At 37.3% G+C, this 26,226-nt stretch overlaps 1 protein-coding gene across 1 annotated transcript in view; it reads right to left on the bottom strand.

Annotated features, from left to right (window-relative positions):
• LOC149564389 (uncharacterized) overlaps window positions 1–23,625 on the bottom strand; it is a 72,673-nt gene extending 49,048 nt beyond the window's left edge. Inside the window, exons 1-3 of the mRNA XM_089827437.1 lie at window positions 23,395–23,625; window positions 20,495–22,343; window positions 19,757–20,008 (exon numbers count right to left, since the gene is read on the bottom strand). Coding sequence (XP_089683563.1) covers window positions 19,757–20,008; window positions 20,495–21,826 — 1,584 coding nt within the window. The 5' untranslated portion in view covers window positions 21,827–22,343; window positions 23,395–23,625. The remainder of the gene's footprint in view (window positions 1–19,756; window positions 20,009–20,494; window positions 22,344–23,394) is intronic.
• Window positions 23,626–26,226: the final 2,601 nt, after the last annotated feature.

Genomic DNA, 26,226 nt, shown 5'->3' on the forward strand with positions numbered 1-26,226 from the left:
AATCTGATCGGCTCCCTCTCGACTTACTTCAATGCTTATCCTCAGCAAGTATACCTATACAGCAGAGTACTTGGACAAGCTTTACAAACAATATTGCATGAAATTGTCACAAATAAAAGTTAGAAATTTCAAGGAGCAGAAGGCGGAAATATCAATTTGCAAGGATATAAAACACTGCATACAGGAAGTCGAGTATATGGAAAGACTTAAACAATGGCTTTCTATCTCAATTCAGATTAACAACAATAGAACCAAGAACTGACGATACAAAATGGAAGAGTCATCCATCAACAAATACTAAATCTCAGACATCTTGTAAAGATATAAAACTCAGAGGCCATATAAATCGGGTACCATGAAATAGTAGAAAGTCAGATATGCGAGTTTTCTCCTTCCTAACCCGACTCACAAGATAATTAAAAGATGATTGAAAGAAAGAAAAACGTAGCCAAGCAAATAATAATGGAAGGTGAATGAAAATATATCCCACGGCTTCCATACAAGGGATGAATCGTGACTATTTGGCTCCCATCAGTTATAAAGAAGCCATTTGAATTCCCAAGATGACTATACGAATTCAAAAACATAAATTCAATTAAACATGCCAAATATTAATCAGTTAAAGGCAAGAAAAATAAAAAGAAGAGAATATAATTGGAAGATTAAAATTCGAAAATTATAATAATTCAATTATTATAATTTGAACATTATTATAATCTTATATGTACATTACATGTAACATCACTTTATTAATTATTAAATTATAATGGTGCCAAATCATTTTATTTTTTATTATAAGCGCGTATATAAATATTTATCAAAATAATATGATGAAAGATAAATTTAAATCCTTTGAGATGTGTTTTATATTTTAACTCAATTATTTTATTAATTTATTTAAATAACTCATGCGGTTCCACAGTTGTATCCTATTCCAAGTCGCTAGATCCTCTACCCATCTGCCTAGTGATGGTGACGCTCTTGTCTAATTCTTTTCTGACAATGATTCCACCCCTTCGACATGCTTATTGCAAAGAATTTCTCTGTAGTTAAATTATTAATTATTTAATCATAAATAATCATAACAGTTAACCTTCATCTCAATTCCACGAGTTTGTGATTAACGATCAACTAGCATATCATCTTCACTTGAAATCATAACGACTAACTATCTTACCATTACGCCAGATTATAACAAATTAAACTGCCAACTGACTTCATGTGAACCTCAACGGCTATATTTCAAATTAGGTCAAAATTTGGGATGTAATAGGCTCCAAGATTTGGAATAATGTGGTTAGAAATCGAACCTCCTTGTATCAAGGTCTGAGGTGGTTGGTGAATAGAGGACATAAAATCAATTTTTGGGAGGATGATTGGATGGGTGGCAAGTGTAACATACCATTTATCTAAACCAAATGAAGAATCGTATTCGAAAGTATATCTAGTTTCATAAGAGAATGACATGATGGTAATTATATCAGTTACTTCACATGAAAGGGAAATCCGTCATCTAATTACATTTTACGAAATTGAAACAAAAGCTAGTAAGGAACTAATCTAGCTCACATGGAAGGAAACTACTATAACTTCCATTACTAATTACTTTCCAGTGTATTACAATCATCACAAATAATGTAATGATATATCAATTAAATCAAGGTGATACTAAATTATGAAAATGAAATATATAAGGAACAAGTACCATACATGTAGCAGACGACAACCACTCTATTGAGTAAGCCTCAACATCTAGTGAAGAGGAGAAGCATTGGCATTAGCTTAACTTATCCCCACACAATCTCAATAATCGAAAAAGGCCCTCCCTACCTCAAGGTTAGGCTCGGGGCACTATGGTCCTGCCAACTGAGCATTTCAGTGAGTGTCGGCTAAGCAACAGATAAGGCAATGGATATCCTCCAACAACCTCCCCTCCGTCAACTAGCACTCTGACCTCTAGTGATTGTTGTGACAAGCATGCCACTAACCTACCTTAGCCAAAGATTTCAATGGGCTACTAATTGTGCCCGATCACCCACCACTCGACATGACAACAAGAATATATATTGGACAACCATGAGCAGACTCGATATAACTCATACAGTTTTTACAATTTAATCACTTTCTTTTCAGACTTTCTTTTGTTCTTACAAGAATGTCTCTCCTCCCACCCATTATTTGTTTGACCCTTCTGCTCTTGGGTGCATCCCCTAGGAGATCCCGAGATCATGTACAAAGCAAGTAGTTGTTTGAGTATGCAGAATTCTTTAACATCTCAAGCTGATCTTATCTCTGAGACGTATAGTCAATACCTCTGTACAAGTCAGATCGAATATTATGCACAACAATAAATCGTACTTGTTATAAAATACTTCATGCCCTTGAAATGCCAAGGAAAGTAGACACAAAAATATTCTCAAAGATTTCAAATCAATTTAGGATATTCGCAGGACTGTATTTCCAGCAACATTCTATAAACCTGGCATCAAAGATGTTCAAAAATTACATAATAGCTCATTTGGCAAACATTCTATAGCAAGTTAACAAGCCCGTTGTTTGTGTCAATCAATATCATCAATGAACAACATCTATATCGAAACTTGATTTAAGCACTTTTGCATCAATCAATATCAACATTGAACAATGTATATATAGCAACTAAACAAGAACAATGGTTGCATAACCTGAAGTAGATTGATACATTGCCTTGCGCGGCTTGAGAATATTGGTTATGATGCGATGAGACACTAATTGGAATTATTTGCAACAAAGGACAACAAGGCTGAAGCCTCTTCTATTCTTTTGTGGTTGCAGAGGTTTTCAATGACCCCTATATGATTGCAAATTCAGCTCAAGCCGTAAGGACTTTTTCAGAATATATGAAATGGGGAAACAACAAGAGAAGAAGTGACCGCATGGTTATGGAAAGTGCAAAATAAATAAGACCATCCACCAATGTATTCTCAGTTACAAGAAAGAAGCCAAAGTGGCAATATGGCCAGCTATCAGTCAAAAGTAACTTCGTCGATTTAAACTTTTAAAAGGGCTATGAGCGGATATGAAAATGGCAATCGCTCGAACAATATGGAGCCCATATTAAAGATATACATAAAATTATTCTTCCTTATGATTTTATAATATTGGCATCTTGTTATTTGTGCCACCTCTATTTGTACATGTGTGTGCGTGTGTGTGCACGTATGTGGTGGGGGGAATAAATTTAATCACATAATTCTTTGTTTCAATATATTGGTTTATGCACATATATATAGACACCATGTTACTTCTAACATCTGTACTTGCACCTACATGTGTGTGTGTGTGTATTCAAATGACTACTCAACGATCTCTAATATAAAAAGGTAACAATTTTATGTTACTTAAATGTTTAATGTTTTTCTTGTTTTATGAATTGACTAGGTAGCTCATGTTTGTCCAAAGTATACTCTTGCTTTCCTTAGTCATTAAATCCTTAACTAAGATGGTTAGAATCCATTCCCAATAGCTTATTAATGGGCTTTTGGTGCCCCAATCCTTATCTCTCATTTAGCAATACTTCACCTCTTCGTCTTATCCTGCATCCAAGAAGAATTTTCCCATGATAATAACATATTCCTCAATTTAAATCAAGATAACTATAATCAAAATTTATTTCATAATCATCACAACGGCTAACCACCATTACTAAACAACTATTTTTGTAACTTCTTGTAAAATAATCAATTTTCATTTTCAATTAAATTGTAACGAACAACTAACAAGTCATCTTCACATGAATCAAAATGATGAACCATTATTATTTCACATGATCATAACTTTCAATTGTTAACGATCAACCATTATTATTTAAATTGATCATAACTTGCAATTGTTTTAACTATCCAATTGTAATTCACATGAAATATAATGGGCAAATTTGGGATGTAACAGCGAGCCTCTTATTTTTAGTAAGTTCTATCATGTTATCAATATCATGAAGGACCATTTCAGGCCTCTAATCAGGGACTATATCTCCCCCCTCCACTACTGGAAATTCTTCGATGTGGTTCTACGGTGGAGTCCTCAAGATTTTGAATTAGTTAAGGAACTCCGCCAGTTGGTCAATTGTATCATAATCCTTGAATCCCCCAATCATGATAGATTCGCTTGGGATAAATGCCGATCAGGGGAGTTCTTTGTCCACTCCTCCTATCTTCCTTTGGTCTTCTTTGAGGCAACACCTCCCAAGTAGAAAAAAATGTCTAGATCCAGCAATTGGTACCAAAGATTAATTTTTTCTAATTGGGCTGCTATGCATGGGAAAATTCTGACTATTGATAAATTGAGAATGTGAGGCTTTCAGTTTCCTAACAGATGTGTTATTTGCAAGCAGGTGAAGGAGGACATCTACCACCTCTTTGTCTCCTGCCCCTTTCTCTCAAAAATTTGGGCCATCATCCTTACGAAATTTTTGCCCTCGTGGGTGTTGGTGGGAGTGTTTGTAACATCCAATTTTCCTAACCTTTTTAAAAACATTGATAAATTACAATAATTTGTACTACTTTTCATATTCATCTGAAAAGATATAGACATAATGAGTACTTTTCATAATCAATTGAAAGAATTTAACAGCTATAACGGAAGTAACTAATTTCTATTTAAGTAAAAGGAAATAACTAAATTAACTATTTAAGGAAAGGAAATAGTAGAAGTAACTATTTAAGGAAAAGGAAATAACTAAATTAACTGCAGAAGCTGAAAGTACATAAAGGTAAAATACCTGCTATCAGAAGATGAAATGCATCCAAAACTTAATGTATTTGTCCAAGCCTTGGCATCTGGTGAAGAGAAGCATTGGTAAGGGCTTAACCTCCCAACTGCAGACCCTTAGTATCCCCACACAATCTCTACTAAAAAAGGTATCCCCACACAATCTCTACTAAAAAAGGCCCTCACTACCCGGGAATAGGCATGGGGCACCCTATTCTGCCACTGAGCATCCTAGTGTTAGAGTGTCAAATAAGCAGCCAACTAGGTTGTGGACACCTTCCATCAACCTATCTGCCAATTGCTAGCAACCCTGAACTCTAGTGATCACAACAGCAAGCATGCCACTAAACCTACCCTGGCAGGGATTTATATGGACACAACATGCCTGATTACCCACTACTCGACTTGACAATACGATTAACACAATTTGATCACCATGAACTAATTACCTAAGATTATTTGCTTAAACTTATTAATTGTTTGTTTGCTTATGATTTCCTTCTCTTGTCTTGCAAGTATAAACCACTATTCATTTGTTATAAACCCACACTCTTCATCTCGACCTTGTTGGTCATCCTAGATGAATCCCGGTGCGGTTACTTTTAACATTGATCGATCTTGTTTTACCACAGTTTGAATTCTCTACCCGACCTAGGCTTATAACAGTCATTTATAACTAATTCTTTTAAGTTTTTATAACCATTGCTTGACATTATACGAGTGCCTTCCCCTATCTCAAAGGCATACAAAAAAAAGCCCCTGAATAGAGAATTCTTTCAATATAAAAACAAGGTTCTGAAAAAAAAAATACATTGTCACAGAAGTAACAGAGAATTCAGACTTCTTATGCATCTTGTTACTTAATCAGATGTATGAGAAAATGGCAGCTCACTTGGAGTCATGCTCTAACTACATTATGAAGAAAATTCCATCAATCTCCAACCAAAGATCTCAGAGCCGTATCATGTAAAAATTGAAAATAAGCAAAATGAAAGAATGTACAACCTAGTGAAAGTATTATCTCCTTCCTTATGTTATTGGAGATCTGAACCACCTATTACGGCTCCTTGTTGGGGTTGGGACAATCAAATGATGATAGACTTATGGCATTCGCCGAGCATTAAGTATGTAATATGCGATCTCCAGAATAATGATTTATGGCAGTCTATAAGAGTATTGATAGCCGGGTATGGAAAACAATTTGTATTCATGACACTATAAAGCAGTGATAGCTGGTACATAGAAATTCCAATGGAAAGTATGGTGCTCAATACTGCTATAGAAGGTAGAATGCAGAGGGAATAAGCCGGAGGTGAGACGAGGAAATCGTTGATAAAGAAGAGTCTACTCGGTATCCATCCATCGTATATAATGAGCTTGTCTCTTGCAAAATGCATGCTCGATTACAAGCAAGAAGAAAAGGTGGCATCAAAATAGGTTACGCTCAAGAACCATAACAAGGTGGTCGATAAAGCAATGGCTCCATATTAAAATAGGCCACGGAAAATGTAATGGGCCGATTGCACAAATATAATTATAATATTGCCATAACTTGGAATTAATAAATTAAATTGTTGAGATAAGTTGGACATAAGTATTCCTTTAATGTTTTAATACAGGGGTATCATTTGCACCCACCCATACTTGCATATGTAAGTACACGTATACAAATGCATACGTATATTATGTATAAAACATATGCGATCATATAAATCATATGGAATATATGCATGTGTACATGTATATGTGTGCACACGTATAGGCATGTGTAGGTACCATGGTATCATTGGATTAAAGCATGTTTTGCCATGCCGGAAGCTCTGAAATTGTCTACAAGCATATAGATGATAAGTTGTTCCACTTTGATTATTTTATTATTTTATTATTTTATTAAGTGTCTTGACCAATTTGTTCATGGTGATCACTTGGTATGACCTTGCTTGCATAGTCTAGCTTCCCTAACCAAGGTGGCTTAGACCCCATACCTAATGACTTAATGGTAGGTGATGCCCTCATGCCTTTTCCTTTTGTGGCAATGCTTCCCCCCTTTTTCGTGTTCCTACAAAAAGAATTTATCAAGGTAATAACGTATTTCCAAATTGTTTAATTAAAATCAATATTCATACTAGCTTATCACTTGTCATTCATATAAAATCATAATGAAATCGTAATTTCAATTCCTCAAGGGCATAACGAGTAACCAACATTTCAATTTCATAAAAACCATAACAAACAACTAATCACTTCATTTTCACATGAAATCAAAATAAATAAAAATGTACCCATCCAACTCAATTTCATTTATAACTTCAACAGCTATAATGATTTATTTTTAAATCAAGCAAATATTTGGGATGTATCAGTGTTTGACAATTTGTGCTCAGTCGGAGGTTCCCTTTTGCCCATCAGCCTACCCAGCTTTTATGAAAATTGATCCCCCTACACATTTGTTGGAACATTTGGAAAGAAAAGAACAATAGGATATTTAGAGATACGAAGAAGTGTACAAAGGTGATTGCCCTCATGGTTGTCAAACTGCTGAAAAAGAATGTTATTGTTTCCAATTGGAAGAAGCCCTCCAACCTTGGTGCAGGAGTGCCTAGGCTAACCTCCAATTCCTTTGACATTTTTAGCTTGTATCTAACATTAGCCAAGTCAGAGAAGTTGTGTGTTTGATTTGGACCTTCGAAGGTCTTGCAAGATGTGGACTAGGTAAGTTAGTGTTAGAACTAAGGTCACCAATTAGTCATTGTTAGTTGTTTTTTATAGCTTACCCTTAGAAGCTTAAAGTTGGGATTTGAGTTGTAAATGTGTCCTAAACACATGCGAGATGTTAAAAAGATGCTTTAAGGTCATTTAAGAAGTTAGTTCTTTGAACTACATGGCTTAGAGGCCCTAGATTCTAGCTAGGCAAATAAATGTAAAAGATGCCAAAAGTTGTCATGACAACATTGGCAATTTATTGCAAATGCTGCATGCAACTTGGCAACATTGGATACCCTAAAAGATAGGAATGGGGGATCAACTAACAAGGCCTAAAAACATTGAGAATGACCTCTAAGACTCTCTCAAGCTTGAATCTCAAGGTAGAGAGTATTGTAACTAAGTTTGTGAACAGCAATAGAGCTCTACAATTTTGCTTGTGTGAACTTACTGAGCTTTTCAGTGTGACAATGCTATCTAATGGATTGAATGCTTTGATTTAGTGTTAGATTAGTGTTGATAGATAGTTTCAAGACTTTTTTATTCACTAAGCAAGTGGGTTGGAGTTGATTTAGTGCTTTGAATAAATTGTTTTAGTTTTAGAGAGTTTCTCGGTCCTGTCCTGACCAATTTGTCTTTCTATGGCTCCCCAACGAAATCTAACCACAAGATCTTCCTAAGGGTAGATGAATGTTTTAGGGGAGCCATTAGTCAGTACATATTTAGAATTAGGAGTCATGAAGATTTGGTTTGCTATTTTTAAGATCAAGCCCTAGGCTTGATCACTTAGAGTGCCCAATTAGTGGTTTAACAGTGAACAGTTGAAGATTTAATGCAAGGGATTAAAGTACAATACGAAACAAGTACAATTCCAGGTGTGATATGAACATATCTTGATATGCTAGGAGGATTGAGAGACTATCAATGCATTTGAGTGGGTTTTGAACAAGAAACCAGTGAGGTCCTATAAATTAGGCTTTTTAGCCCTATTTGACCTAGATACTAGGAATCTTGTGTACAAATGACCTAGGAGTATAAAACCTATTGAATCCTTTATAAAATCCAAAAGGGTACTCAAATGTGGAATTAGTTTTCCAAGTTGTTTGGGAAGTTTTGGCAGGAAAGTGGAAAAAGACCCTATCAAGGGCTAATGGAATTAGGTCTAGTTAGGCTTTCTAAAGACTTAAGTATTGAACTCGATAGAAAAGGGATTGGAGATCCTTCAAGATGGATTCAAATGGAAACAAATGGAATGTTTTCAACATGTTTGGCACCCCTGCAATGAGCATGAAGATTTATGTAGAGATGACACTTAGTGCCTTCTAAGTGTATGAAAAAGCATTGAAGAAACAACAAGGTGATTGTCCTTCAAGGTGAAGCACAAGGAGAGAGACTCTTAGAGAAGAGTTAGATATGGTCTTAGTTAATCCTAGAGGAGATTAAAATCCTTAAAGAAGACAAGCTAGGTCTTCCTAGCATTTGTGCAGGCACAACTAGAAGCACATACACCAAACCCCCCTCCCTAAGGGATTGCCAAGTGGCTCTAGAGTTGTTGCTCCTTGACTCTTTTCACAATTATGACAACTCAAACCTAATTACTAGGGCTAACACTAAGTGGACTCCTCCCCAGGAGTGATTCAAACTCAATTTTGAAGCAGTTGTCAAAGTTGGGGTGGCTACCAAAGGGGGGATTGTTCACAATGGCAGAAGGAATTTCATCCTAGCTTTTTCTCGAAACTTTGGCTCCAATTCTAGCAATATTTGTATTGGAGTCTCAAGTTAGTTACCTCTACGAGGAGGAGTGAGATCTTAGTGCAGGGTGATTCCAAAATTGTGATTGTTGTTGTCAATGCACGGTCAATCGCAGGTTGGTCCTATTAGGATTAACCATGGACAGAAATAACAATTACATGCAAATATAACCAATATCATAAAATAATAAATTGCACAAAAGAGAACACAAGGCACAGATTTAACGTAGTTCATGCAATCCCTAGGATACGTCCACCAACAGTAAGTCCAATATTATTATTATCCAGTGATTACAATCTGCTATCCCTTACAACTCAATACCGTCGCAAGAAGCTACAATCTCATCATACATAATGAAATCCCTAACCCTAAGCCATTTTATACAAGCCTTTTGTTGCTTACAAAATTAGGGCTAGAGTAAGTCTTCCAATGGAAAATTAGCAGCCAACACCTTTTACAATCATAAAGTCATTAAAGCCTTTGAGCATGCTACCCCTGAAAACCCCCGCAAGGGCATTGCCTTTCGACCCCACCTTGTACTATGATAGGGAGCGCACCTGGGGTTGGCTCTGCCCTAGGACCCTATCTTGGGGGCACTACCCCCAAACCCCCATAGTAATAATCTGGGGGGGAACTACATTGAATAAAGTGAGAGAAATTAACCTCCGAGTCTAATAAGGCTGCACATCACAACAGGTCCATTGCAAGTGTGCTAATAGATATTTGTCCTATCCTTGCTAAGGCTAGAGGAAACTATGACTCAACACACTTATAGAGAAGGTAACAAGGTTGCTAATAGAGCTTGGCCTAGGGATGGAAGGCGTGAAGTGTTGGAGACAGATGGCTTCCCTTTCGACGGAAATTCAAACTCTCGGTGAGAGTGAAAAGCCATGAAGCATGTCTCATAATGATTAAAATACATGGTTTCTCCAGTAGGTTTTGCAGCATCGGCTTTTTTTTGACGAGTTACGGTGATAATTTATAGTTTGAATGGATGGATCCTTGTAATTAAGATTTAGAGAGTTGTCGTTATGTACACTTCAAGATGTCATCTTAATTATGAAATTGAAGTTCCTACTTTTTCCATTATGCTCGATTTCTAAAAAAACTCCGTTGAGATTTGTTTTAATTGGAAAGACTCCTCAAATGTGGCTCTGTACCACAATCATGTAAATACTTTTTGCCCCATTTCGAGCAATAACTTTAAGGAGATGATTTTGGTTGTGATATTCATTACCCTCACTTGTATGCTTCATTTCAACAAGTTGTATTTATGTGATTCTTACTTTGAACTTTATTCCTATAATTCTTTTTTCTCCAACTTCATGCTAGAGGTGCTAGAAGATACTAGGTTGGACTTAGATATGGGCAAGGAAATGGTGATGGTTGAGCCCAAAAAAATTGAAGATGAATGGCGCCAAAATCCTTGTGCCTGGATGGCCATATATATGAGGAAGGGTTTCTGACTTTCATGCAAGCCATGGAAGGGTATGATGAAATGTTCTCTATACAACTTGTAAACACCTGGAATGAGAGAAAAGTCACCATTGATGGTACCACCTTCAAGATTAACAAAGAGGTTATCGCTCATGCCACTAGGCTTTCCACAAAGGGCAAGAAATGGAAGGTCACTAAGGTTACAAACGAGACCAATCTCATAAGGTTCTTTTGCATGGTTTTGTTAGAGAAAAGCTCCCTAAGCCATGGAATGATGTCTATTTTTTTATTATGAATTACCTTACACTGGAAGGTCGGTTTGGGCTAAGCTACTACTATTATTTTCCCTTGTTCAATCATTTCAGATATCACGATAAGATTTTTATTTCATTTTTTCTGCTTCATGATCTCGAAGCCTCAAGTTATGGAGGTTAGGGAATGCAGAGAATTGGGTAAAAACTTTGTTATCCTTCACCAGGGCCTTATTCTCCACCTCTACAATTTCCATCGTTCTCTATTTCTCTCCCACAACATTGTCCTGTTACCTCCCATTGTGCCTAATACCAACTTTGTCATTGTCTTTGCATTCATTAACCCTTCCCCTCAGGATTCCTTGTCTTCCAATGGCAAAAAACATAAGCAAACCCCAATTGTTTTTGTATCCAATAAGAAACCTAAGCTTGAACTTTCTATTGATTTGGGGGACCCTTATTCGGAGTTGGGAGGTGGGCATAGGCACTCCCACGAAATTGTTTCCAACCCTTTCAAGAAGCAAATGGCGGATAGGAAGCCCACTCCAGAGGAGGTGAACTCAAACTCTGAGTCCAAGGAAAATTAGGAAAGTAAGGCCAAAAAAACAGAAAAAGATAAGTGGGGAAATTATATTGAGACCGAGGGTTCGGAGTTAAGGAGTGGCAAATCCTCCCCGAGGATTAATGCTTCAACTACGAGCACAGGAATCACTCATGTTTCTGCTGGTTTTAAAATGAAAACAGTGGACCTTTTCACCAAGAAGGGTGTCAAGGGTTTAATGGATTCCTCCCCCATGACGGCCGCCTACCCCTTTCCAAGCTAGCTCTTGCTACTTCTACCTCCCTTACCTTCAATCCCCCAACTTGATAAGAAAATGGAACCCCCTAACCTCCGCACTCTGCAAGAAGCTCCTACTATGTATGACAATGTTAAGGATCAAGCTCGAGGTTTGTTAAATAAGGATCTGATAAGTCTCAAAAAGGAAATAGAGAATCTGAAAGGAACAATCTCGAACCTGGACATGAATTTCCCCATTCTAGCAAAATTCTTGGTCAAGATCATGCACTAGCGGCAACAACCCTCCAACTTCTCCACTAGCAAAAGGATAAAGGCACGGTTAATGAAGAGGAAAGCAGCTCCTTGCATCTCTACAGCTTACTTGCTAATGATTGGCTACGAGTTTTGGTGTCTAAACCTCCCTCCCAAGGGACAAGGGAAAATGAGGTTTTACCTTCAGCACCTGTTTTTTTGTGTTTTTCTATGGTCATCTTCCTACCCTATGTGGTAGTTTAAAAACTTTTATTATAAGACTCTTATGATGGTTGTTAGTAGTAGCAGTTTGTTAAGTACTTTCGATAATTTATTGTTTATGGATGCTATCTCGTATTGTTGTCTGTTGATAGCTAATAAGTTAGTTATCTGACTGATTTTCATTCAGTACTGGTTGTTTTTTTATGTTAAAGAAGGGTATTGTCTAAGTTGGACTTCATCTTACTGTTGGTTGGTTGCAAGTGGCTTTGCCTCTTGTTTGTTCTGTTGGGCCAATCACCCATTTTTTACCACTTTTAATATCAAAAATTGCAAATAATCTCATAACTTTGCAACGATACCTATTGACCTATGGCAGTTCTAATGTTTTATACTTTCACTATTTTGAGGGTAATCATAAACTTGCATAATCTCAACACAAACCGATAATACTCAAATAAAATATGCCAAATTAAAATATAACTCGAGTAGACATAATATTAGATATAATAAAAGGACTTATCTGCAAAAAAATCCACTATACAAGAACGAAGGAATTGGATACAACCTCGCTAGTTTGTCACAAAAACCAATCTCCCTCAAGATTACTTTCATCGCACCCGAGGGTCAGCTTTGAACAGCCCAAGGATCATGGTGGATTGTTAACATCCCCTTTTCTTCCATGCCTCTTTAGATTCCCATTGTTTTCCTTTTGCTCAGATTTTGACTAAGAGAATGACATGTTATTACTATTGTAGCCCAGAAAGATGTTATGTTTTCTCTCATGCAACATATGAATATCTACCAAAAGTTGAGCACTTCATGCCTCACTTTCTGCTATTTTATTCCAAAAAACTCCTCACTTCTAAAAGTGTTACATCCCCCTATTTTATGATTTTGAAACTTTATCTAGACGTTAATGTTTTAAGCTAATCTGAAATGGTTGGTTAAAATTTGTTACTCATTGTGATTTCATATGAATGGGAATATTGGTTATTTCTTATGTTCATGTAAAATGGTAGATGTCAGTTAGTCGTTATGCTATTACATGATTTGAAAATGGTTAATCAAATTGGTTATTAGCTATGATAACTAGATTTTCTTTGAACAATGTATGCTTTGACCATGTTAATTCTTATTGTAGAAGTACAGCAAAGGGAGCAAGCATTGCCAGAGAGGGAATAGGGCACAAGGGCACCAACCTACAACTGAGTCAACAGGTATGAGTTCAAACCACCATGGTCATAGGAAAGCAGGCTAGGCAAGCAAGGGTATACCAAGTGTCCACCATTAGCTAGCTAGGTTGTCAAGTTCAATAAAATACATAAATATTCACTTGATCATTAAAGCTAAGTAAAAACAATTGTTACCTTGATTGTGAATTGGAAGACTCCGCAATTCTTCTTAGTACATGGACGTGATTTATTATAATGATACTCGTAATATTTACGAACATTTGCACGTGTGATATCTATGTATACGTATGTATGCATATATTTAATTATAACATGCGCCAAAATACGCATATTTGAAATATAACGTGTATGTACGTATATATACAAAACACATACAAACATGTGTAAATCATATAACCATTATTATCATGAATCATGGGAAGGACTTCATATTCTCTTTCTTTATGTGAAAAAATGAATTATAACATAGAGTCCATTGGCCTCTCATTTTCGACCCTTACATGTACAAATCAAGATTGTAACTCATGCCACCACCTTTCAAGTCACCCATGCACGTAACTCCTCTTAGACAACATTATAACTCTAAAACAAGCATTGCTCGAAAAAGAAAATTTATACCACTCAAAGATCTACATTTTTTTTCCTTCTACTCTCGACGGACATAATTAGTGATAGTAAATATTCTTCAACATACTCATGATCATACAACTCACCAAGTCGTATTCTATAATGCATTTCCCATTTCAATCTCATGATTATACAGCTCTATAATCGAGCCGATCATGAATTATATTACTTGAATATATTTGAAATCTCTACTAGTCGGAATTAAATCCAAGAATATCTAATTTCCAAATGTTTTCAAAAGGATTTTGGCTTGATGAATTTTCTGGCCAAACTCAAATATCTGTCTGGGTATAGAGTTGAAAAATATGTTTTCTATCTATCTTAAATACAAATATCTCTTTCTAGATTTAAACAACTGAGAACAACACATGTTGTATACTCTTGTACAGAGGTGTAACATTATATGCCTCTAAGACAAGACGAAGTACCAATACAATATGATAATGATATACTTGTAAGTCATGTTATTTCATTAATATCAATGTAAGACCTTGGTTGGGCAGAGAACTTATTACTATGAAGAATTATTCATAAAAAATGTACAATCACACCAAGGATCAACAAGGATGACCAAGCAAGTTCAAGATGAAAGGTGTAGGCTGAGAACAATGAAATGTGGAATATCCCTACAAGTCAGAAGTGAAATCAGAGATCAATTAAGCATTAAAGAAACTTAAGAACTAAATTTGTAAACCTAGTCAACTCATGGTGGAAACCAAGTCAGATCATGGTGGGCAATAGGGTATAGTCTTGTTGTCAAGTCAAGCGGTGGGTGATTGAGCACATTGTCCATGTAAATCCCTAGCCAAGGTAGGTTTAGTGGCAAATGTTGTTGTTGTGATCACTAGAGGTCAAGATAGCTTATAGTCAGATAGATGGGCTGATGGAAGGATTTCATAGCCTAGGCAATTGTATAGTTGACACTCTAACACCAAGATGCTCAAGTGGCAGGACAAGATGTTGTTCCTGTGCCTTCTAACATACAAGGTAGGGTCATTCTTAGCTAAGAGTAAGAGGGAATGCACTAGATCTGTGTTTGGGAGGTTAAGCCTCTAACAATGTTTTTGCTCTCCTCTAGAGCCAAGACTTGCACAAGATAGTTTGGGTTGCATTTTTCTTATTCTAATATGGTTCAAACTTGGTATTTACTTTTCTTTATCCTTCATTTCAAGATCAGCTAGATATACGTAAATATAGCTATGCAATTTCATTTACTCCTTCTAGTTATATGAAGTGATAGTTAATGTTTCAGTTAGTTAATGATCTCTCTTTCGCACTATTTATTTGTATTTGTCATCAAATAAAGTAAGTAATTTTCATTTGTTAGTTAAGGCATTTCACGAGAATCAGTGAATCTATTATAAGTGTTAACTCCATGCATGTGAACATAATTTATAGCCTATTTGATCATTAAAATATAAGGGTACTTAGGGTTAGGGAAATATTGGATGTTACAAAAAGCCAAGCTACCACGCTTCATCCATTGAATAGAACCACCCAGAATTAGTCAAATCTTTCTTTTTGGCAATTATAACAATTTTACACGTCTTTCAAAGAAGCTCAAAAAATAAGATCACTCTTCAACAATGAACACAACTAATAAATGTGTATCTTTACTTGCTCCACACACACATGCAATATTGAATTTTCATTCTCGTCAACACCAATGAAGATTGTCATGCAAGCCAAAGAATAATAACTCCCCCAAATACAAGTCAAAACAAAATATTTGCTCTTCTTTTCGCATGATTTCAAATCTAATTTTGTCGTCTCAAAAAAAAAGTCGCGATACTTATCAACAATTTCTGAGAAGATGATACCAAGTCATACACTAATTTTGTCTTCATTTTCTCTTTTCATTTGAAGCGCCTAGGTGATTAATACCAGCTGATTATTTATTTTATTTTACAATGCAACTAGGAGTAACATCTGGCCGTTTTTCACATCCGTTGGACTAGTTTGGTTAAATTGGAATTTAGTATACTCAACTAGTGACATAGCTAATGACATGGCATAACAATTTGAAGTGGCAAGGATGGCAAGTAGACACTTAGTAAGGCAGCTAACACATGACAAGTAAACACTTAGGAAGGCAGCTAACACATGACAAGTAATCGCTCAAGCAGCAAGCTCAACCAAGTAGGCATACAAGCAACTAGCTCAACCAAGAAGGCTCGCAGGCAACTCAAGCAAGCATACAAACACCTCAAGCAACTAAAGATAGTCAAGCAACTCAAGTAGGAAAGAGACATGGAGATCTAAGGGACTAAAAAGAAGATCTAAGAAATCTTATCTTAATGTCCAAGAGACCATGAAGATCTATGGGTTGAAAAGAGTACAACAAGGCAACAACCAACAACAGGAGCACCAAAACAATGCAGGCAAAAAGAACAAGTAGGAAAGCAAAAGAACAAGGAAAATAAAGCTAAATACTCCTCACAGACAAGTAGTAATCTAGAACAAAAGAATATGGTCTAGAGCAAGGGTGTGTCCCTAACCTTCTCAAAGAGTCATTGGACATAGAGTGAGACTACCAAGTGTGCCCTTTGCAAGGTCTCACAGACTTGGTGTGGCTCAAGGGAAGGCTTAGTGACTAATTCGTCCCCTGAGAAAGAGACACAAGTGAAAAAGGAGGTGATGAACTACTAAGAAGTTAGTGTCGATGGGAATTGAAGTTGCAGAGTGTAATCCAAAAGTCATATGGCCTCTTAGAGATAAAGTGCAAGACATTGTTGATTAGTGTATTTGAAGAAGGGAGAGAGGAACCCACACTCTCTGAATAAACAATAGAACTTCCCCTTCACCTCGTAGTAGCTAGGGCAATGGACAACAAAATGGGTCTTCGCAGAGGCAATAGATTCTATCCTCTATCAATTTGGTGATCTATCTGAATGTGTAGCCAGTGGGAGCCCACTCTAAAAGATCCCAAAGAGATGTGAAGGGTACAAGTCCAATGATGAGTGAGGTACCAAGGACAAGCAATGACCCCGTCTTGGATATCAATAAAGTGCTCGACGTAGAAAGCCATCCTTAAGCAAAGCCCCCACGGAGGGTTACTCCAGGTCATGATAATATACTATCTATAGTTGTTGAGTCTTAACACACTCATTCAACTTCTACTAGGAAGCATTGAGATGAGCATGGGCATCCAGAGAGAGATAGGGGGGGAAGGCGATCCATCACAATCCCAATCGAACCAAGAAGAATAGAGGCCTGAGTTAATGAGCAGCAAGCTCTACTAGCGGGATCAGAGCCTACCACCACCTTGAAGGAGCAATAAGCCAGGTAAGAATATTTGTGATGCCCCTCTGAAGAATCTGCAAAGCTTTATATCCAATGGAAAAAACCAGACCAAGTCCAAGATGGCCCCAAGCCTGAAAGCATGAGCCCCAATCTCGACCAAGTTAATATTGTGGGAATGGACCTAACATTTGATAATGCACCAAACAAGGATTTGAACTCTCTCAACCGAAGCCCAATCCAAATCCAAGAGAGAAGGGCCCCACACAATAGAGTTACAAAGAACGGTCAACCTTACCAAAGAGTCCAAGAGGGACATCTTAGTCATGGTACCTTGAAAATAATGTTTGAAGCACTATCTCTCAAGCATAGCCAAGGAACCAAGCCCTTTACTAACTCAAGGTTGCATGGCCAATCTCATATTGAAACAGGGACCACAGAATTTGACTCCCAAGTAAGAATAGGAAGAAGTAATCTCAACCTCAATGTCCTTGAAAAAAATGGAGATGTGAGGTTTTCAAACAATTGAAGACCATCACTTAGGTCTTGCCTAGGTTTACAGCAAGCTATTGTGAGACGTAAAAGGAGGCCAGCCCATCAAGAAGTAATTGAAGCCCCTACCCCTCCAAGGAGGAAGCCAAAAGGAATAGATATCAAAACCTAGTGTAAGTAGAAAACATCCCCAAGGGGCAAGAGGTCCCGAAGGAAATCCTCAAGCTGACTTCATTATCAAGTTGGAAAGAGATATTAAAGATCCAATGACAAATAATGCTAGAAACCATTCCAAAAATAGTAGGGCATTTACTTCATGGAATAATAAGTTGATCAAAAGTTGGTCAAGTTTGAAACTCTCCACGTTTTAGGTGTTAGATAGATAACCTGCCATAAATATGCAGAAAAGATGTCAAATGGAATCCTCCACCCATTAGCAATGCAAATTAAATTTTCATGGGGCTTCTAGGGGTAATTTGTGCATCTCTAGGATGGAGTTGTCTAGTAAGGAATCATGAAGCTTATCTGGTTGATGTTGTGTCTAAAGGGTCTCGAACATAGGACAAACAATAATGCTAAGGCTTTAGCTCCTCTAGGTCTTCAAACCAATTCACAATTAAGCATGATGAAAATTGAAGTCAGGTCGCAAATTACCATCAATGCTCATAGAAAGAATGGACCTCAAAAATGGAAACTGAAAAGAATTCTAAATCAAGTCTACCCATTATTGAATAATTTTGATTTTTGAGAAATTCTAAGTTAACATGATTTGAGAGAAAGGAACAAGCATACTAGTGAACTTGCTAACTTCGGTATTCACCATTTTTAAGGACATATTTGGGACTGACTTCAGTTGCCATTGCCTCGTGCCTAACTCTGTTGCAGCCCCTCCCATCAATTGATGACTCGTGCAATGGAAACAAATAATCTTTAATCTGCATTGATTGCTATTTATGAAGTCCTATCAAGGGCTTGTGTCCAGCATGTTATCGTGGGTAGCTATGTGTATGCAGCCCCTTTAGGGGAGACAGTTTTCAGTTTTGGCAGACACATTTATGCTTCATTGCAAAAAAATAAATGTGAAGCTTTATATTAAAAAGCAACAGATATCTTTCTCGAGCAAGGTATCAAATGAAAGGATAACGAATATGTTCAAGGTGGATGCTTTGTTATTGCACACACTGTCCACTTGATTTTGGATGATTTGTTTTGAATGTTTTGTCATTGTGCACAGTATCCACTTGATTTTGGGTGAGTTGTTTATTAGTCAATGTTATCATGTGAATATGGCTCTCTGCATTGTTTGTACATTTCACTATTTCGGAAATTGTTTACTGGCTAGCACGTCTCTAATTTATTTTAATATGTACAGTCACAATATACCATCTCCTAGCCTGCACATACTGTTTTGGTGTCTGGATAAGATCCAAATCACCACCTAGTGTGTTCCAATACACCAAAATAATGGCCATGGATGTATAATTTGAATTCATGCACTGATGCATAAACTTGGAGTTTGAAAGTGTGAAGATAACTGCACATAAAGCTTCGAATTTTGTGATAATCTTACCTCCTAAGGGCCTCTATGTTGACTGATAAAATTCACCTTTATAATTTTGATTAGCTTCCTTCACCATCAATTTCTTCAAGGTAACAATATCATAAGGTTTCTAATATTGCAACTTGTGTTTCATGATTAAATGCCTGTGAGTGATTTGAAATGTTGATAGAGGACATGGAAGAATTCAAAATGATAGAAAGGAATCAAAAGGCTGTTGATACAAGAAGTATGCATACAAATAAAAATGAATGTCATATTTTATTTCAGAAAGGAATCAATAATGAAAATGATTCTGAATCCATAAAATAACAAACCAAACAGAAAAACAAGATAGCTATTTAGAAAAATAATCAATGATGAAAATGATGCTATATCAACCAAACAGAAAATATAAACAGATCATATAATGAATACAATCTTTTCATATGATGACTATCAACCCGTACCATTGTAACAGGTTTCTTACTACTTGACGAGAATTTGAATGATAACTCAATACCAGTTGTATGCGACCTTTGACAGGAATCCGATAACGACTCCTGGCAGCTCGAGAATCTTCATAGTTGCCATTTTTCTTTGATCTGCTCCCTCTTGACTTGCTTTGAGGTAAATTTCCAGCCAGATCAACAGATGCATAGTAAAGTAAGGAACTATTTCCGTCTACAAAAGTAACTGAGAATGGAAGCTTCCGTGATGGTGGAGAAAAACTCCCTCCGCTTACATTTAATACTGCAAGAAATCCATCAATTTTCTGCAAAACAACAGATGAAAGCAGATGATGTTAACTTGTGCTGTAACAGTAGATATGTCCCAGATTCAACTGTCAGGCACAAAGTTGAGAGAAACATTTCCATGATCATTACATAGAGCTTAGCAGATTTTGGAAACTACTAACCTAAACCTCAAAAGCTAATCCTAGCCACAAAGAAATCAAAGCCTAGCAAAGCAATAGACAAAAAGTTACCATCAATGAGTTACTGTTAGGAAAGTAGCAAATCTTGCATAAAGCAATATGTAAGAAATAACAGACACATTGCCTGCAGTACTAAACACATTGTGTGCAAGATGGTTTTCCAGAATTTCTGACAGTGAAAAAGTTCAGAACACTTCCCATCTATACCAAGAAAGTTGAAGCAATACAGTTGGCAAATGCGAACATTGCTTAGGACTAAACAAACATAAATGCAAAAACAAAATTGAAGACAACCCAGACTCCGAAATAAACTGAATAACTAACCTGACTAGCTTTTCCAGATGAAAACCTGCCTGAGAGAAGAGATTCTTCAAATGACCCAACAAGAGACCTTCTCGTTGGCAGCCCACTAAAGCTTCTATGTATATTAATCCCAGTCTGAGGAACCGAGGTTGATTCCCAACCATATTGTGTTCCATCAACAGCATACTCATGAGGTGGTGATGGCGATAAGTCCTTATAGAATATTCCAAATTCCTGAAATGACTTTCTTGCAATTATAATTTCATCATCCAAAACTGATGTGTTATCTGTCTGGTACTCTTCGTGTATAATATTAAGATTCCTTGATGGTGGAGAATTTGCATCTGCTGCTTCACCATTTTCAGGCTTGGCATTGAAGTTTAATCTCATTCTATCGTGACATCTGGGCCCAAGAGGAGACAAGGAAAGAAGAGGCAGGCATTTCGAACATTTACTACCTACTGCTCTGCCTGCAATTTTCTTCTTTAAACTATTGTGGGACTGCTGGTGGAAACCATCCCAAAAATTGCAATTTGGGGTTAAGATCTTCACACCATCAAGCAAAGGACCATCAGTTGTAATAATAGAGCAATTGCGATCTGCACTTGAATGATGCTCCCATTTATGAGACCTCGGTATAGGCAATGGCATGCTTGGTGAACAATCAGCACAATTTGCTTTCTTGAAATCATGCCTGTCAGCACTGTACTGTTCCCCTTTTATTGCATTAGCATAACTTCCAGAAAGAACCAGCAAATCTTTTCTTTCATTTTCAATATATCCACCGAGAATCCCACCATGGCCAGATGGAAACATGCCACTAAGAGGGGAAAGTGTTCTTTTCCTGATCAGCTGTGGAGGCAAATTAGAATTGTCTTCATATGTGTAGAATGATGAATGATTTTGGAAGCCTTCAGACATCACAGTCTGTACATTGCTAGGGGACAAATCACTAGGAGACTTAAAGCCTACCACTCTAGATGCTGGGTTGGTAATTCCTTGAGTCAATTTCAGGTTACTCTGCTTTTCATCAACTCCATTTCTCCTAGCATTAATGTTTGAAGAAATATCGAGATCAAGTCTTGATGGAGTAAGGGTGTGCAAGCACTTAGGGAACTCAAAAACATTTTTCTTTTCTAAATCCCCAGTGACAGCGCTTGACATACCTCTAGCATTGGCCGATACATAACCTATTATCTTGACATTGTCCAAAGGATCACTTTGGCTTTCAGGTGATCCATAATGGGTAGGGCTGCTTATCCTAGAGAATTGTGGTGAAGTTCCCAATGAGCTATTTGGCAGCATCGCAGCCTCCTCAGAAGTTTCATCACCATACAGCCTAGGCAAACCCATTGCTGCTTAGGGCATTTATAGCACTTACTACAAGAGTTATAATGAAAGGAACTTCAAATTTCTTTTCAAATTGAAATAGTCAAAAGGAATTTTAATTTTCTTTTCTTCAAACTGAGATAGAAGAAACTGCTGTTATTAGGTACCAGTCATAGAAATCAATCGCTTAACTCTGAATCTCTTCCTCGATGACAACCTTGAGGGAATAGTACAAACACCCATCTAAACGAAGGCTTTTTCGTCCGCATCAAACAAACAGATAGCTTCAAAACTCGTACAATTCTTCTTTAACCAGCATCCAACAATTCTCCCCAAATGCTACATACCACACTGCATACCCACTGTTTAAGAATCTCCCCCGCTGCGGCATCCCCTGGCATAGCTTCTGTTTATAGAATATAGCACTCCCAAACCCAATTTCCTGCCTATAAATATTCCACAAAAACTTAGTGCATTCCAGCACCAATTGGCACGAAAGTGGTTCATGCTAATGGACGGTGCAGAAGATCCTGATCTAACTCTTCATAAAGACAACCCAGAAAGAGCAATCAATCAGTAAGTTATCTCTATCAATCAATTCAAAAGTAACAAAAACAAGAAACACAAATAGTGCAACTCTCTTACGTAGAGTGAGCAACTTGGTATCCGCAGTCTTAAATTAGTCAAACAACTCAATCACAGAAAAAACTACCCTGGAGAAGGATCAAGAAGTTTGCTTTCATACGGTCATAACTAAAAATACAAAGACACATCCAAAAGAATGTCAACAAATAGGCACGCAGTGCGAAAACCTCAAACATATTACGCCTCTAAGATTCTACAAAGGACTACAATGGCTTCTGGAAAGAAAAGCAAGCCAGAATGCTATTCAGAACTGTAAATAGACAAATAGACAAAGAATACAATTCTTTATTTCTTCTGCAGGCTTTCAGGGTATCCTCCAAACACGAAACCCAATATTATCCGCCTGGAACAAAATTATCAACCAGGCGAACCCTATGCTGTACTCCTTCAAACAAAATTTTAAAAACCATATATCCTAGAAAACCTACGGAGTATTACCAAAATCGACAGCTAGCTGATAATGTATAAGAGAAAATTGTCCCCGATACCTTCTTAAACCATTCCGTTCTTTCCGATCAATCATTCCAAACCGCAACCAAAACAACTAAAAAAACAGTCCACCTTAAAAAAAACGTTTCGTTACAGAGACAACAATGCATGAATCGACTCTGAGCCATCCCCTACAAACCTTCTTCAACCACTAGATCCAGTGACGTATACTCCCAAAATAAATGAATCCTAATATACACATAAAACTTAAGACTCGTGTAAACACAAAATATACATTAACAAACACAAAAGTATGTATGCGAATCCGCCTCAAAGAACACCAAGAAAAACAGAGACAAAAATTAATAAGACGTTCGCCAAAGATTTAAAATCCATATCACAGCTAAAACACCAAAGATTTAAAATCGACCGCAAAAAAAAGACGCCAAAGCGCACAATCTAACAAAAATCTCCACCTACAAATTCACCAAATCAAACTAGTTTTCAGGGATTCTTACGTTTTATCGAAGCTGGATAGATTTTCCGTCTAACAGATTTCCTAGGTCGTTTTGGACGAGAAAAAATAGCACATATTGCAATTTTCCAAATCGAAAGAAAGAAGGAACGGCTCAGAAGGCGCCAAAGGATCCATGCAAAAGAGACCCTCTGCAAAATAACGTATTTTAAAATGAATAAAAGAGACGAGTGGCATTTTCTTCGGGTAATTTATCCGTACGTGGGCTTGCAGTGATCGGATTTGCATGTCACATTACCTCTCTTAATTTCTCCCAGCATTTAAATTCCGTGTGCTTTTTCTTCGTATAATACGACGTAGAGAGATTTTGTCAATCAAATCTTATTACGCCGAAGGCTAACTTTGTCAATCAACGATCCACGATGTCTTTGATGCGTGCAAGACGATTAAATTCATCCCGTCCGTTCAATTTGGTCGCCCATTTTTCACTTTATTAAAACGTGGGACATCCGTCATGACTCATTACGTTTTTCGTTTCGTTTCGTTTTATTGCCTCGCTAAATTGGCAACTTAAATAAATCTGACATTAAATTAGAGTTTAAAACTCAACACGATTGGTGCAAAATAATATTGTCATATTTTACAATGCCAGCCTATCTTAATTGATTCACCATAAGTTCGCCCACTCAATACAAGTTTTCTCGCATGATGCAATCGTAAACTTCATTCTTCATTTTTATATTTTCCATTTTCCTATGTGCACAAGTCTTTCTGCCAACACCCCATTCCATGTCGACGCATTCGGTTCTCGCATTCTTTCTTCCCTAACAACTCTGAATTCTCGTCAGATTCGATTAAATTTTTTGTTTTGTTCAGTGTAAAAATATGTTTAATAGATATTTAATTTAAGTTTCAGTGTATTTTAGATTTTGAATTTTTTGATAGATATTTAATTTGAGTTTCAATGAATTTTAGATTTTGATTTTTTTGTGCTTTTAATTTTAATTTTCATATTTTAATCTTCAATAAATATAATATAGTAATGAAAATTATGTTTTATGAGGCTCTATTAGGGTTTCTTGCTTCATGTGATCTTTCAATTTTTTGTGTACGGCTTTTCACCTAAACTTTCCCTCTGTTAGCTCCACTTGTCACATCGCATTTACTGCGAAAGTTTTTTAGGCTAGGATATTATGGCTCCGGCCAGCGGTGAACCAGTTGTTTCTGGTGTTCATGTTGTTGCTTCGGCCTGCCATGGCGCCTCCATAGAACAAACGTTCGCACAAGTTTGTCCCGAAAGTTTTTCACGAGGTAATCCTGACATTATCCTTCCTTTGCAAGAATTTGATGCCGCATGTGATTGGCTAGAACAGCACACCTTGATAGGTTATTTTGTAGGTAGGACTCCCCCTGAAGCTATGCTCTGAGAATGGGTTAACAAGAGTTGGACTCCTCATGGAGTCTGCCTTGACGTTGTGCAAAACCTTACCAAAGGTTTTTTTTATTTCACTTCGCTGTCGTAGGCAGATGCAGTCTTTAACTAGGAACCATGGTCTGTGCATTCTTCCTTGCTTGTTTTCCAAAAATGGTCACGAGACTTCACAGTATCGGATAATAAAAAGCTTAGGGTTCCTGTATGGGTCGAGTTCCCAAGTTTACCCCTGCCTTACTAGCCTTTCATTGAGTCCATTGCCAAAGCCCTTGGCAAAGTTATCACTAAGGAGCCTAAGAAATTCTTCAATGTCTTCCCGCAATGACGCATTTGCGTAGAGGTGGATCTTTCCAAGGATCTCAAGGATTCTGTGGAAATTCAAATTGGGAGTAAAACCTTCTCTCAGAAGGTTCTTTACTTGAACCTCCCCAACCCCTGTTATAGGTGCCAATCCGCAGAACACAAGATCAAGGATTGCCCTCTAGCTACGCCTAAGGTCAAGGCCACGCCTAAAGAGGCGCTTGTCAAACAAGCCGAAGGGAAAAAAGAAGAATGGGTTACTGTTGGGCATAAGGGCAAGGCTCCCTTGAATCCCTTGCCCCCCAAGCTGTCCTATGTTGTGGTCGCCGCAATTCCTCCTATCCCTATAGGAGCGTCAATTCCAGCCAACATAGGGATGCAAGCGGCGGACAAAGGAACTACTTTTGGAGTTTTGCAAAGTTTCAAACCCTGCTGGCTCGCAGGGGATTAAGGCAGCTGCCAGGGTTTCTGCCTTGGCTGGGGTGCGAACTCCTCTTGCTGCCTCTTCCATAGCACCACCAACGACGCAGCGTTCTTGCAGTCCTCTTGGACATGCCAAGATACCAGAGGTAAAACGTCAGGCTATAAGTCCAGAGGGTTTTCCATCTAACTTCAACCATGTTTCTACCTTCTTGCATAATAGCTACTCCTCATTTGAGGACGAAGATGATATGGAAGAGTTCTCATGAACTTCCTATCATGGAATGTTCGATTCCCAGAAAATACTATGTTTGAGATGTCTGTCATAGACTTGGTAATTTAGATTTTCTCTATCTGCAAGAAGTTAAAATTTTTGGTTTCATGCTTTCTTTGGCGTGTTGCGTAATTTGGCAGGATGGCATGATGTTTTCTTCCCAGCACGAAGCTGGCCAAGGTGGTGTAGTTACTTCCTGTCACCTCGCCTTCATTCTGTTGTTATTTCACACAGTTCTGACCCCATGCATAGAATTATTTGGCTTTTGCTTTCCATTAACAATCATTCTTTTGGAGTCATTAATGTTTATCCTTCTAATGATGTTGTGGAAAGATCCCAGATGTGGGCCTAGCTAGCTGACAACTTGCCTCCAGCTACTTAGGTTATGTGTGGGGACTTTAATATGGTTGAAGTGGCCTCTGACAAAGACAACATTCTACCTTTTCGCT

Source organism: Cupressus sempervirens, chromosome 4 (genome assembly GCF_028749045.1).
Source record: "Cupressus sempervirens isolate cs-2001-9-10 chromosome 4, ASM2874904v1, whole genome shotgun sequence".
Taxonomy (NCBI): domain Eukaryota; kingdom Viridiplantae; phylum Streptophyta; class Pinopsida; order Cupressales; family Cupressaceae; genus Cupressus; species Cupressus sempervirens.